The sequence below is a fragment of the Pygoscelis adeliae genome, unplaced genomic scaffold (assembly GCF_000699105.1).
Source record: "Pygoscelis adeliae isolate BGI_AS28 unplaced genomic scaffold, ASM69910v1 Scaffold154, whole genome shotgun sequence".
Taxonomy (NCBI): Eukaryota; Metazoa; Chordata; class Aves; order Sphenisciformes; family Spheniscidae; genus Pygoscelis; species Pygoscelis adeliae.
This window is the reverse complement of record NW_008825113.1, coordinates 1,291,299-1,303,494: the sequence shown is the minus strand read 5'-3', so window position 1 is coordinate 1,303,494 and position 12,196 is coordinate 1,291,299. Positions and strand designations below refer to the sequence as shown.

Here is a 12,196-nt window from a genome sequence, read left to right as displayed (position 1 = left end):
CCCCTTGTGTCCAATCAGGATCTCCCCAGGAGTAACCTATACCCATTACCCCTCATCTTTTCCATGTGACTCCTCGTAAAAAGGGAATCTCCATCTTCTTTGTAGCCACCCTTTAAATACTGGACCATGGTGATAAGGTCTCCCTTAAGCCTTCTTTTCTCAAGGCTGAACAAACCCAGTTCTCTCAGCCTTTCCTCATATGGCAGGCTTCTCAGTCCTTTGATCATCTTTACCACCCTTCTCTGGACCCTCTCCAGCCTGTCCACACCTTTTTTGTATAGCGGGGACCAAAACTGAACGCAGTATTCCAGGTGTGGCCTGACAAGCGCTGAGTAGAGTGGGATAATGACTTCTTTATCTCTGCTGGTGATGCCCTTGTTGATGCAAGCCAGCATCCTGTTGGCTTTCTTTGCCGCAGCAGCACACTTTTCACTCATATTAGCTTGTTGCCCACCAGGACCCCCAGGTCCCTTTCCACAGAGCTGCTCCCCAGCCAGGAAGATCCCAGCCTGTGCTGCATTCCTGGATTATGTTTTCCCAGGTGCAAGACCTTACATTTGTCTTTGTTAAACTTCATAAGGTTCTTGTTAGCCCACTTTTCCAGCCTATCCGGGTCTTCCTGCAGGGTGGCTCTCCCTTCCAAAGTGTCTACTTCCCCACTCAGTTTGGTGTCATTGGCGAGCTTCATCAGGGTACACTTGATCCCGTCATCCAGATCACTTATGAAGATATTAAACAGTATGTTCATTTGCAAAGTATTCAGAGCCCATTACTCAGCAGTTTTGTTGCAGCACCGAAACTGCACCACAAACACATACAGAGCTCAATTTTCTTTTGACTTGAGTGGCATCCTACCTAGTGAGTTTAGTCAGATGGGCTTTAGATGGGAAATTGAGTTTTTAATTATGTTTCTAGTAGAGTGATTAAGTATTCCCATACCTACAAACCAAGTTTGCTCTTAACTGCTGGAGCGAGAAGAGCAGACAAAAATGTATCTTGGTGGGGGTGTGGGGTATGTGTGATTTCTTTTTTCTTTCCACAGAAGCTGGGGAATTTTCTTCTTTGATTGTTATAGAAGCTAATATCACAAGCTGAAGACAAGGAAGGGAATAAGAAGAGACAGAGAAGCTAAAGAAACACAAGCCTAGGTGTGAGCTCCACAGCTTAGGGTTAGGAATAGAAAACTTGACATTCTGCTCTTTTCCTTACTTCAAGACTCCTCATGTGCTAATTATTGTGGAATATGACCTCTAATCTGCGATTTACGTATACGTGCTTTTACTCTTTCAATTTCCTTTTTTCTCTCACCAACTGCATTATACCACTCAGGCAGTTCTTATCCCAAACACCAAGGGTAAGCTCTATTCATTGTACTCAAATGTGGGGTTTTTTCCCCCACTCTGAATTGTGTTATTACTCCCACAATCATACAAGTCTGCATGGAATTAGCTTTAAGATAATTAAGACTAATTAGTCGTAAGAGGTCTTCAAGAAGACCTCTACCATTCCCAAATATGTATATCTGTATCTTTCTTTGCTCAATTAAGTTACGTGCACAATTCAATGCATAATTACCAAGAAAAAATTTATAAGATGATTCTCAGTATAAAGTGATTGTGGTTATCCATTAAGCCAAAGGCTAAAGTGCACATAATTATGATCTTAAGATTATTCTTTCTTGCTTTGCTTTCACTAGAGCTATTAAAAGGCAGCATACTTCCACAATCATCATGGGGCAGTATCCACATTATGAGTATTAATCATTTACCTTATTCATTTTGGTGTCTGTTGGAACTCACTAAGACTGGCAGACTGCTCATTATCAGATATACCAATTACGATTATTTAGAAACTTGAATATTTGGGTGGCATGAAGTTTTACATTACCAATCATGTCTGAATGCTCAGCTAGCATGAAAAGTCAGACATGAAGTTTTTCCATGGCAGAAGTTTTTCCTTTTTTAAATCTGTTCTTTAAATTTCCATTTTTCTGGAAGGAAGTGGAGTATTTTATTTAATATTCTGAAATAGATTATTTTTAGTGTTCCTATACTCCCAGTACCTCAGCAGCCTTTTTGTTTTCAAGGAAAGTTCCAACATAATAACCATATTTAATGTAGTTATTTCTTCGTGACAGAAAGCTGTTTTCTTAGAAAGTCTGTTATTTCTGAAGTTGATCTTTAAGATTTTTAAAGGCATAGGGTTTATGCAAATGATTTAAGAATTGTGTAAACTTAATTGCTTTCTGTGTATAAGATTTCTGTTTGAAGATATGGTTTTCACTGAGACCTTGTTTCGTTTTTGCCTGAAATGTAAAAATTAACTTGACTCACCAAATAGTAACACAGGCTATCAATTTGCTTTAGGTCACAGTCCATGTAATGCTATAACCAATAAATTTAAGACCCTTTGTTCTCAGGCCTTTGTTTTCATGTCTTGACCAACATCTGTCTACATTAAGAGTATGAAAACCCCACAATTGCTAAAAATTAAATAAAACAGCTACTGATAAGTGATGTCAGAATAGAATTGGTTGCTAGCCTATATGCCATTCATTTTACATATACATATTATAAATATATGTAGAAAAACAAATTTGAAAATGTAGAAAAACAAAGTGCGTAGCAGAAAAACATTAGCTCTGTATTTTGTTAGTTTAAGAGACAGAGCTAGTTAGTTACACTGTTCAAGAACCTCTCTAGGTGTAGAAGTACACTACACATGCTGAAATCTGTATGTATCACAGAGTTAAGAGTCACAGCCAGATGTAGAAGCTCATCTCCACAGCACACTTCTCATTCAAGGATAAATCAAGAGATTCCCCTAGTTTTAAGAGGAATCATCTGCACTGAAATGAAATTTGGTCTAGGTCTTGGGTATTCTTGCCATTTAGCGATATATTATTTGAGATCAGATTATGCTCCTGGAAATGCAAAGTTTATTTTACTTGTTTGCAAAATGCTTTGCACTCTAGCATCTCTACAGAAAGGGTTTAAATTAAAGCAGTTTGTTACCTTTGAGCTTCTTTTTGCTTTTCTAGTTCTATTGTCTTCCTTTCTTGTTCCTTCTTTTTCAGCCTCTCAGCTTCCAAGTTCTTTTGCTTCTGTAGTTGCTGTTTGTTATGTATTTCTCTCAGCTCCTAGAGAAAAAAGTACAATATGTGTGAACATATACTATGTGAATCATAACTAATGGCCCCATATATTTAATTGTGAAGTAACAAAACTTGCAAATGGTTGGATATCTCTGTTCAAACTTACAGTATTGCCAAATGCATTGGCAGACATTTAAGGTAGATTTCAAAGGTCTATAAACCACTTACTGTTTTCCTATTTTTATCCATATAACCTAAGATGTTAAAGGGTTAAGAAACAAGAAAGCCTTTTTTAAATGGGACTCTAAAAAGTTGACAAAAGTTTGACAAAGCTTAATCTGAAAAGTCACTTATGTTTTAAGTTGTTTGCTGGTTTGTTGAATTAATTTATTAAATTCCATTCAAAAATCTGCCTTCTGAGCTGCTCGTAGTAGCAACTGTTTCAGTTAATCGGTTTTACTTTGAAATTAATGGTGATTTACTAAAGAATCTTCAGGATTGTTTTATAGTCAGGAGATTGAATTCCTTAAGCAATGTCTTTGGGATGAATCGTGGCACAGAGAGTATTCATCCATATACAAGTCAGTTTTCCTTTAATTAACTGGAAAGACATTGCCTGAAACATTTAGAATATAAAGAATAATAAAACCATCATCTTTTCATCAAGATTTGTTTTCTGCATTAACACCTATTAATACAAACACAAATTTTATCTTGAATCTCTTTGCGTAACTTAAAATTTTGCATCTGAACTCCGCAGAATTACAAGGAAAAAAAGGATAACTTTACCTAGGACAACCGAAATTTTTCATTGAAAATAGTTCACTTTAAAAAATTGGTATGTTTTAATGAAAATATAGTGCAGACAAAAATATGCAGAAAAAGTGTGTAGCAGGAAATTTTTTCTAAATCTGTATCTTAATAATGTCTAATGAAATATGTTATGACTTACATCACGCAGGTGTGTTTAGTTCTTGTATCCTTAAAAGCTTTATCTTAATTCATTCAGGGATTGAAACAGTTTATCTTGAAAGTATTTGGATAGTTTTTCAGAAATTCACAATCTACAAATTAGCCAGATGAAGACTTTCTGTAACTATCCTCATGCACTGACCGAAATGTAGAAAATTGCTTAAGAGTAAAAGAGAAAAAAAAAAACCAAAAAACCAAACAACTAAATATCAAGTGATTCAAAGGGCCAAAATGGGAAAAGTTTCAGTAAGTTAATTTCACAGCATTATTAGTAACTTCTTAGCTATAGTTTCATAAAAGCTGAAAGTTAATACTTGTTTATTTACAGACTGTACTTGCACTGTGTCTAAAAATTTTAAAGTAATAAGTGCATTAGCGCTGAACGACTGCACACTGTGCAGTATCAAATTTCAAGATGTCAAAGTAACTACATCACAAAGAAGAGTAGCACATGACCTTTGCAAGGTATTAAAAACACTTCTGATATATGGATGAAAGTTTAAACAAAGTTAAGATGGACTGCATGTCATACATCTCAGTCTCATTTCATTAATGATCCTCAATTTTAAATTCAATGAAAACTGAATTTGACATCGTTAAAGAGATAATCAGTTCCTATACAAGTTTTAATTAAAACTCTGCTAAGGCCATGAAACTCACTGAAATACAGAGATAATTTGGGCAATACCATATTTTATGATCATCATTATTTTCCATAGTCACATTAAAGCTTAGTAGATAGTTAGGATCTAGAATGGATATTACAGAAAGTAAAATAAACTACTCTTGCAAAATCACCAGAATTATTCAGGCAGGATATTGCCTTTGGGAAAATTTTTAAACCCTGAATGCCCATGATTATAAACATTCATGCATAGCCTTATTGTGGACTAAGAAAAAGGGCTACTAAAAAGGAAATATATTAGCAATATTGAACATAATGGGGTTTTAGTAGTTGGCCCATAAAGAACAGTAAGAAAATAAAGGGATCGGGAGATTGCAGTGAACACACAGATAGTCAACTGCACCTGGAGCTAGAGGTAGCCTCTGACCAGACTATAAGTTTCTGAAGTGCTAACTAGAGTGAACAGTCATTTTCAATAACTGCATGTTATTAATTCAGCTTCTTTAATGTTGTTACACTTGTAACATATTGAGGTGCAAAGGATTTGACCCTTGTTTCAAATTAACTTATCTGGGGGCATCACAGTCCCCATCTTCTTTACATGATCACCTGAACCCTTATTTGTATCAAAAAATATGTACAAGTGCAAAGGACAAATATACAACCATAAGAACATTAGCAGTAGAGTGATTTACAAGCATTCATCTGAAAGGACACAGATTAGAAAATGGCACAGCTGAAAGCAGTTTTCCACCTGGCCAACAGTATTAGGAATTTTTGTAGATTGCAGAAATCCATAGAAGTAAGTATCTACAAAGCTCTTGAAGCTCAAAGTACTACTTATGTGAAATATCAAATATCTTGACTAGCATTCATGATTTTTAACAAGCTGTTTCTCTTTTCTGGGTAAAGAGACTGCTATCCAAAGCACAGGTTTCTGACTCCTATGTTTAGTTCAGCTTTAGCACAGGCTTCTATTTAGAAATCCTTTGTTGTTCTACTTGCTCTAGCTTTCCTTCACATTCAGGTGCCCTCCTGTCACTTAACTTTGTATGCCAAGAAGCTCAAGATTATGAGTCCTGGCCGACGAGACCTCCTCTTGCTACTGAACAGAGAAATCTGGGATAGTCATGCATTTCTAATAAGGCAACACTGAAGATAACCTGTTGTTACTTGCAAAATTTTAAGCTATTTAGACAACAGTGCTTTCCAGGTTTGTTTTTTCTTCCCCCTTGCATCTTTATCCCAAACTTCGGTGTTTGAGCAGTTACATAGAAATAATCACTAGACAAAGAAAGAGGAACTAAAATTCTTGAAGAGTATGAATGCTATCATAGTTGAACAAAAAACCCCAATAAATCTCAAAAGCTTTAAGTGAGACAACCCAGATGCAAACATCTGAGCTTAGTTTACTTTTTAACAAGAAATTTGTAAACTAGAAAGAATGATTCAGTTCATCTTTATATGCAGAATCAGGAAAAATCTACCTCTAATTCAGAATATTGGTATTTCCCCCCCTTCAGAAAAACTTCCTGAACTCAAATGCATAAAAACAAGTTATAGCTTGCAAGATATCTGTGCACCAAACACTATTTACTTCCACTCGATGTCTAGCCCAAACTTTGTATTTTAATTATAGTTTAGACATGTAAGTTTATCTCGCCACTAAACAAATGATATATGCCACTTTTACTGCCAAACAGAAAACTGGGGAAGTTGTAGCTATGAGCCATGCCTCCATGTCTGTCTGGAGAAAGTGGTTTCTCATACCGAGTACATATAGTAGGACCATTAACTGCTGCATCACAACAGTTAAGCACTGCTGCCAACTCTGGTCCAAATAATTAAATTATTTTGTTTGCTTATTTTGTCATTTTATCTATATGCTCAGCTAAGTTAGGATCTCAAGGGACATTTTAATAAATATTTAAGGTTTCCATAGACATTTTAACACATTATTCTCTCCCAGCTAAGCCAATGTGCTGGTGCAGTATTTTGTGAAGAGATTTTTCTGTGACATACCTGTAACAGTTAAGAAAATCTAACCTAGCTTATACTCCTAGCACTGGATGGAAAATTTTTGGAGATAAAAAAATGCAATATATATCCTTCTTTGCATTAGCTAGGAGGAAATAAAGATTTGATCGGTATCTCATGCAACAGATAGATTCTCTGTTGCTTTGCCAAGTACCAGCAGGAGGATGGGGAGAAAGAATCAGCATCTCCCACAGTGTTATAGGACACCAGTTGAACAAAATTATAGTAACACTTCAACAGTCAACGGAATGAAACGTTTGCCAGCTGAATATTCAGCACAGTCCTACACTCATCTTTTACAGACACAAGCAACTGAAAAGCTGTACATTTACAAATCGTATATTGTAACTCCAAAGACATAACAATGCTTTGCTTGTTTCTGGTGTGCAGGACAAAGCATGTCTTACCTTAGAAGCAGAGAGAAATTGTTACCTTTCCACTTAATTCACAAACAGACTAACAAGTATAATTTTGAGATGTTACAATAGCCACATTTAGGTACCCACATAATATTGAATATGAATTAAAATATGAGTTTCATACAGCAGAGTAATATTCACTCTATACAGACAAGTCGTATTGCTATGAAAACCTTAATGTTAGAAACGTAGTTGTTTAAGCCCAAATTTTGCCTTTAGACAGAAAGACAATAGAACTTAGGACACTTCAGGGATTACAATACAATGTTTCCATCAGATCTTCTCCCCTTGAGACAAACCAGAGCATTTGATCCCAGAGGAAGGAACCCTACAGTTCTGTGCTCACTGAGGCTTTCCCACAGCAATACTCTCCTACCCCAGTCCCCAGCTCCCAAAGCTCCTGCTTTGTCCTTGACAGAGACGGTTCCTCCTTTCACCCCATATTATAGCTATGGGGGATTTGATAAAGGGGATGTATTGCCATCTCTCTCATACCTGGAATCACGAATTACAGTGCTGTGTAGGAATACTTAACATAAAAGTGTTTTCTTTTTAAAAATTCTGAACATCATGACCAAAACAGGCAATTAACTTAAAATCTTGAAGTTTCAGATAAGCAAAAGACAAAAATAACTAACTAGCACCCTGCCCAGGTTGCAATTCAAGGCACACTCCTCATCTAGGCAGTAAGGATTAGATAAAGAATCAAATTATAAACTCTTGTCTTTGGTTATGTTTTAGGGCTAGCACCTCTTATTAAATACTAACTTAGTTAAACACTGCACACTCATCTGTTTATGGTAAAGTGAAGCACATAACTGGAGGAGGTTCATCACTCAGATTGAGATAGTTGTGTACTGCCTGAGTATGGCATGGAGACCTTTAGAAAGGAGTCTAAGTAGTTGACGCAGCCCAGGAGAACTGCCAGGCACTGCAGCATTGCATCTTCCATTGCCACTGACTGGAAGAAAGAAATGCTCAAATGTAAACAGGCATTCATATGCAAGACTTGTCCAGTGCACACTGACTAGACAGGGACTGACAACAACTGGAACATGACACAAAATGTAAAACATTTTTAAGAACTTGATTCTACTTGTTCACCACTTTTTCCAGGCACTGAGAATAGCTTCTCAGCAAGACTAATGTATTTCAGAAACACTAATTTAGTTGTCTTCTCCTGTGCAGTAACACAGATAAGCTCTAAATACTTGATTCTTCTATGCTATACAAAACGATTATTTGGTCTTTGGAGACAAGAACCACATTAAGAATTATTTTAATTGCTTTATGACTGACCTTCGTGAAATTTAAATGTAGATTCACACTGAATGGAGAAAGAATTTGTAAAGGTAAATTATGGGAGGACTATACATATACAAACAGGAAACCTAATATAAAGCCTTCTGTTCCACAGAATTACTTTATAAAGTAGAGAAAAATAAACAAATGCATAGTTACATTTTTACTAATAACTGTATCAATTTTAATTATTAGATTTCTAGGCTAAGATTTTTAAAGAATAATGGAAGTCAGACTCCCTCAAACATAATTCAGGACACAAAAAAGTGGACCAACTTACAGCCTTGTTACCAACTCAGTCACTCACTCTATAGTCAAATACAGTACAACCCACAAGACTATTATCTTCTCTAATAAAATGCCTCAAATCTGATTTAAAAGGACATCTGATCAGCTGCAGGCTAAGGTACCTATTTCTCTGCCAAACAAGTACTAACAGTTTCCTGAAACCATGTGGTTCTACATGGTTGAAAGATATTCAGTGAAGGTACTTGAAACTACTTGCTTTGAAATATTAATAACATTTTATACTCCAGAAAGTCTTTGAAAAGGAACCAAATTCTACGAACACTTCCAACTCTTAAGATGTTAACTTGAAACAAAAGTAACTGAAGTACTTGAGCTCCAAAGAACTAATCAGAAGAAATTTAAATCAGTTGTTTTGGAGGGAAGACAAAAGATCCAGTAGAAAAAAATGTTTCATTTATCTCCCTAGTCACTCATATATGCTATTAAGACACAAAGCAAAGCTGAGGTAATTTAACACTTGTTTTAAGTATTCACTTACTGCGGAACATAAAAACTATAATATGGAGGCAAATGCAGTGCAATCCACTGTATACTACTATCATGTTAACAAGTTGACCCGTAACCTAAAATATATTGGAACATTAGGTAAACCTTATGGTCTCATCAATGAAAAGGCACATTAGATACTAGTTAAATCGTTCATTTTATCTTGTACTATGGCGGCATATTTCTGTATTCGCTATCAGTAGATCAAGCGTAGCCTATTTCAAGAGAATGAATCAGAAATGGAGTTTTGCAACACTTCAGGATATATTCACATGGGAGATAACGCAACCAATATTCATAGCCAATAAGGAATAAACCTCCACAATGATGACAAAAGATTATAATTTAATGTTGTTGTCAACTTCACTGTCTCTTAAGCATTTCATCAAAACTAGTTTGGCATATACTTTGTACTCAGAGAGCAGTAGCTTACATATTTACAATTTTGGTTCTGTTTTCTATTAAATTAAGCATTTTGACTAAGTAAAGACATGTATTATTCCCTCTCCCTGTAGGAAATAAGTGCAAAATGTTGTAAGATGGTATATACGTAAAGAGTATTTAGATATGCATTTTTTTTCCTGGGAGTTTGCAAACAGTACCACATCATTCTGCTTCTCGTCCAGAAGCTAGCTATATTACAGAAGACAAGGCAAGCACCAGCGCCTCTCCATCACTCGTCAGAGAACAAAAGCTGCACAAGACAGTGTCAATTATGGTGCTGCCGTCCTAACAGCCACCCCATCAAACATGCATCTCTCAGTTAGCACACTGAAGCACAAAGTAAGAGCAGGTTATCATAAAAGAAGTCTATCAGTTTTAACCTACAAGATAATTTAGAAACAGCCTTTATTAAAAACGGAGTTTTTAATTTATTTATTTAATAAAAATACATTTTAAAAATAAACATTCTGTATTTCCCATCTTCACATATTTTCCCTTCCTTTACAAGATAATAAGCCTTTATTATATTTAAAGCTCGGTTGTGGTGGATTTTTTGATACATTATTTGAAAAGGTTTTATATTTAAATGTGAGCATTATACAGTTGACTGATAATTATACAAATTGCAAGGTACTGTAGCACCAAATGAGCCTGCTGTATTTATGCACCCAGCTACTAATAAGTAAACAAAAAGTTCTTCTGTTAATTGGGGAAGCTATTAATTTGGCAATTATTTATAAGCCATTTTCTACCTATTTCAAATGTAACAGTCATCTTTCCAGTGGCAGTTCCTAAAAGTTGTCATAGATTTTTGATTGTTTAGGTAAAAGTATCTGAGAATCATGCACGTTCCTAGACTACTTTGTTTTGAGCAATATTATTACCTAAGAGATAGATGTGTTCTGCCTTGGTTTAAGAACAGAACTTCCACTTCACACAAACCCTAATAAAACTGAGTCTCAAGAAAGCTTTCACTAGCCTTCTGCATAAAGTCTCACATGCAAGGCATTCTGAGAGCTCTCTCCACAGAACCACAGCCATTAAATCACTGCTGCACACACAGCATCTTCTAAGAGGTTTCTCTGGCAATGGGAGTACTACAGCCATTCCATGCTGAGTCCACAAAAAAGTATATATGCCTTTGTAGATATTTAAATCTAGTAATAAAATCATTCAGGCCCCCAAAAACACATCTTGCAAATCTAGTGAAACTACAAAAGGGAGAAGATACAACTCTCTCTGAATTAAGCTCCCACCTCTCACTTTCAACAGTACAACTGCCCCACTGCCTTGTTCTCCCCTCTTAAACTCATCTCTTCCAAGCAAGCAAAGAAAGCTGCAGCAAGGCAAAAATACCGACGTACAGCATCAAAAAGTGGTCTTCCTATTAAGCACTGCTTCTACGCATTATGAAATGAAGAATACAATATCTTCAAGCCAGAGAAAGCTTGCTCAAGTCTTCCCAAGGAACTGTCTACATAACTAATTTTCAGCATTTAAAGCGATAACTCTAAATACTAAGATTTGAACACAGAGATCAATTTTCCCATTAAACCGCAAAATAGTTTACAATTAGACAAGGCATTCTTTGATAGATGGCAGACATTCTGATAAATCGATGTCTTTGTTTAATGTGCATTTTCAATTTTTAATTATCATTAGCTTGTTATTTGTTAAGTCAAGCCCTTCAGTATTTAAAATATTGAAGTTTGTTTGTTTGTTTTGGGGTTGTTGTTTTATTTTTGCTACTGTCACAGTACTAAGATTATTCACTCCCCTGCCCATTTATAAGCTGTTTAGGTAATTTATGATCAAACCGAATGCTGACACTAATTTTAGAATTAATATCCTTTGGTCATATTTATCTGCAAAACACTTCAAAAGGACTCCTTTAAAAAAAAAAAAAAAAATCACCCAAAAAGCACATTTTAAGGTGTGTCCAAAAAGCATATATATATAAAAAAAAGTGAGGTAAACCATTCTGTTTTCTTTTAAAATAAATTGCAAATATTTTGTTTGTTTTCTGTGTCTCATGATTCTGCAGAGATTCTCCCCTTTCTACCTCCCTGCCTAAGATCGTGAGAGTCATCTTTGAATTGGCATTGAAACAGGTAGTGGTATGGTCTACAGCTTTTAATTTTTCCTATTATTATTATTATTATTATTAACTTTAATATTAAAACAAGCTATTTGTTGCTTAACTTCAAACACGCCTTCCATCCTAAAGCATATGATGTAATCATAATTGATCTAATTTCAAAACAACTACAGAAACATTAACGTATCTATCACATAGTGGTTTTCCTTCTAAGTACTTGTAGCACAATTTATTATACCTTGCAGGAAATTGAGTATTTTTCTAGTCAGCTTTTAGGAGAAACCATCAGTTGAACTAGCACATAGAGTACGTTATCATTAGGATATTTTATGAAAAAATGAATGCTAGTAAAAGTTTGTAAATAAAGACTGATTTATAACTTCTTTCTGAATAACACTTCCTCTACTGAC

At 35.4% G+C, this 12,196-nt stretch overlaps 1 protein-coding gene across 1 annotated transcript in view; it reads right to left on the bottom strand.

Annotated features, from left to right (window-relative positions):
- The window catches only part of ITSN1 (intersectin 1 (SH3 domain protein)), a 114,506-nt gene that overhangs the window by 65,202 nt on the left and 37,108 nt on the right, over positions 1-12,196 (bottom strand). The window contains exon 17 of the mRNA XM_009327951.1: positions 3,015-3,139. Within this exon, the coding sequence (XP_009326226.1) occupies positions 3,015-3,139 (125 nt within the window). The remainder of the gene's footprint in view (positions 1-3,014; positions 3,140-12,196) is intronic.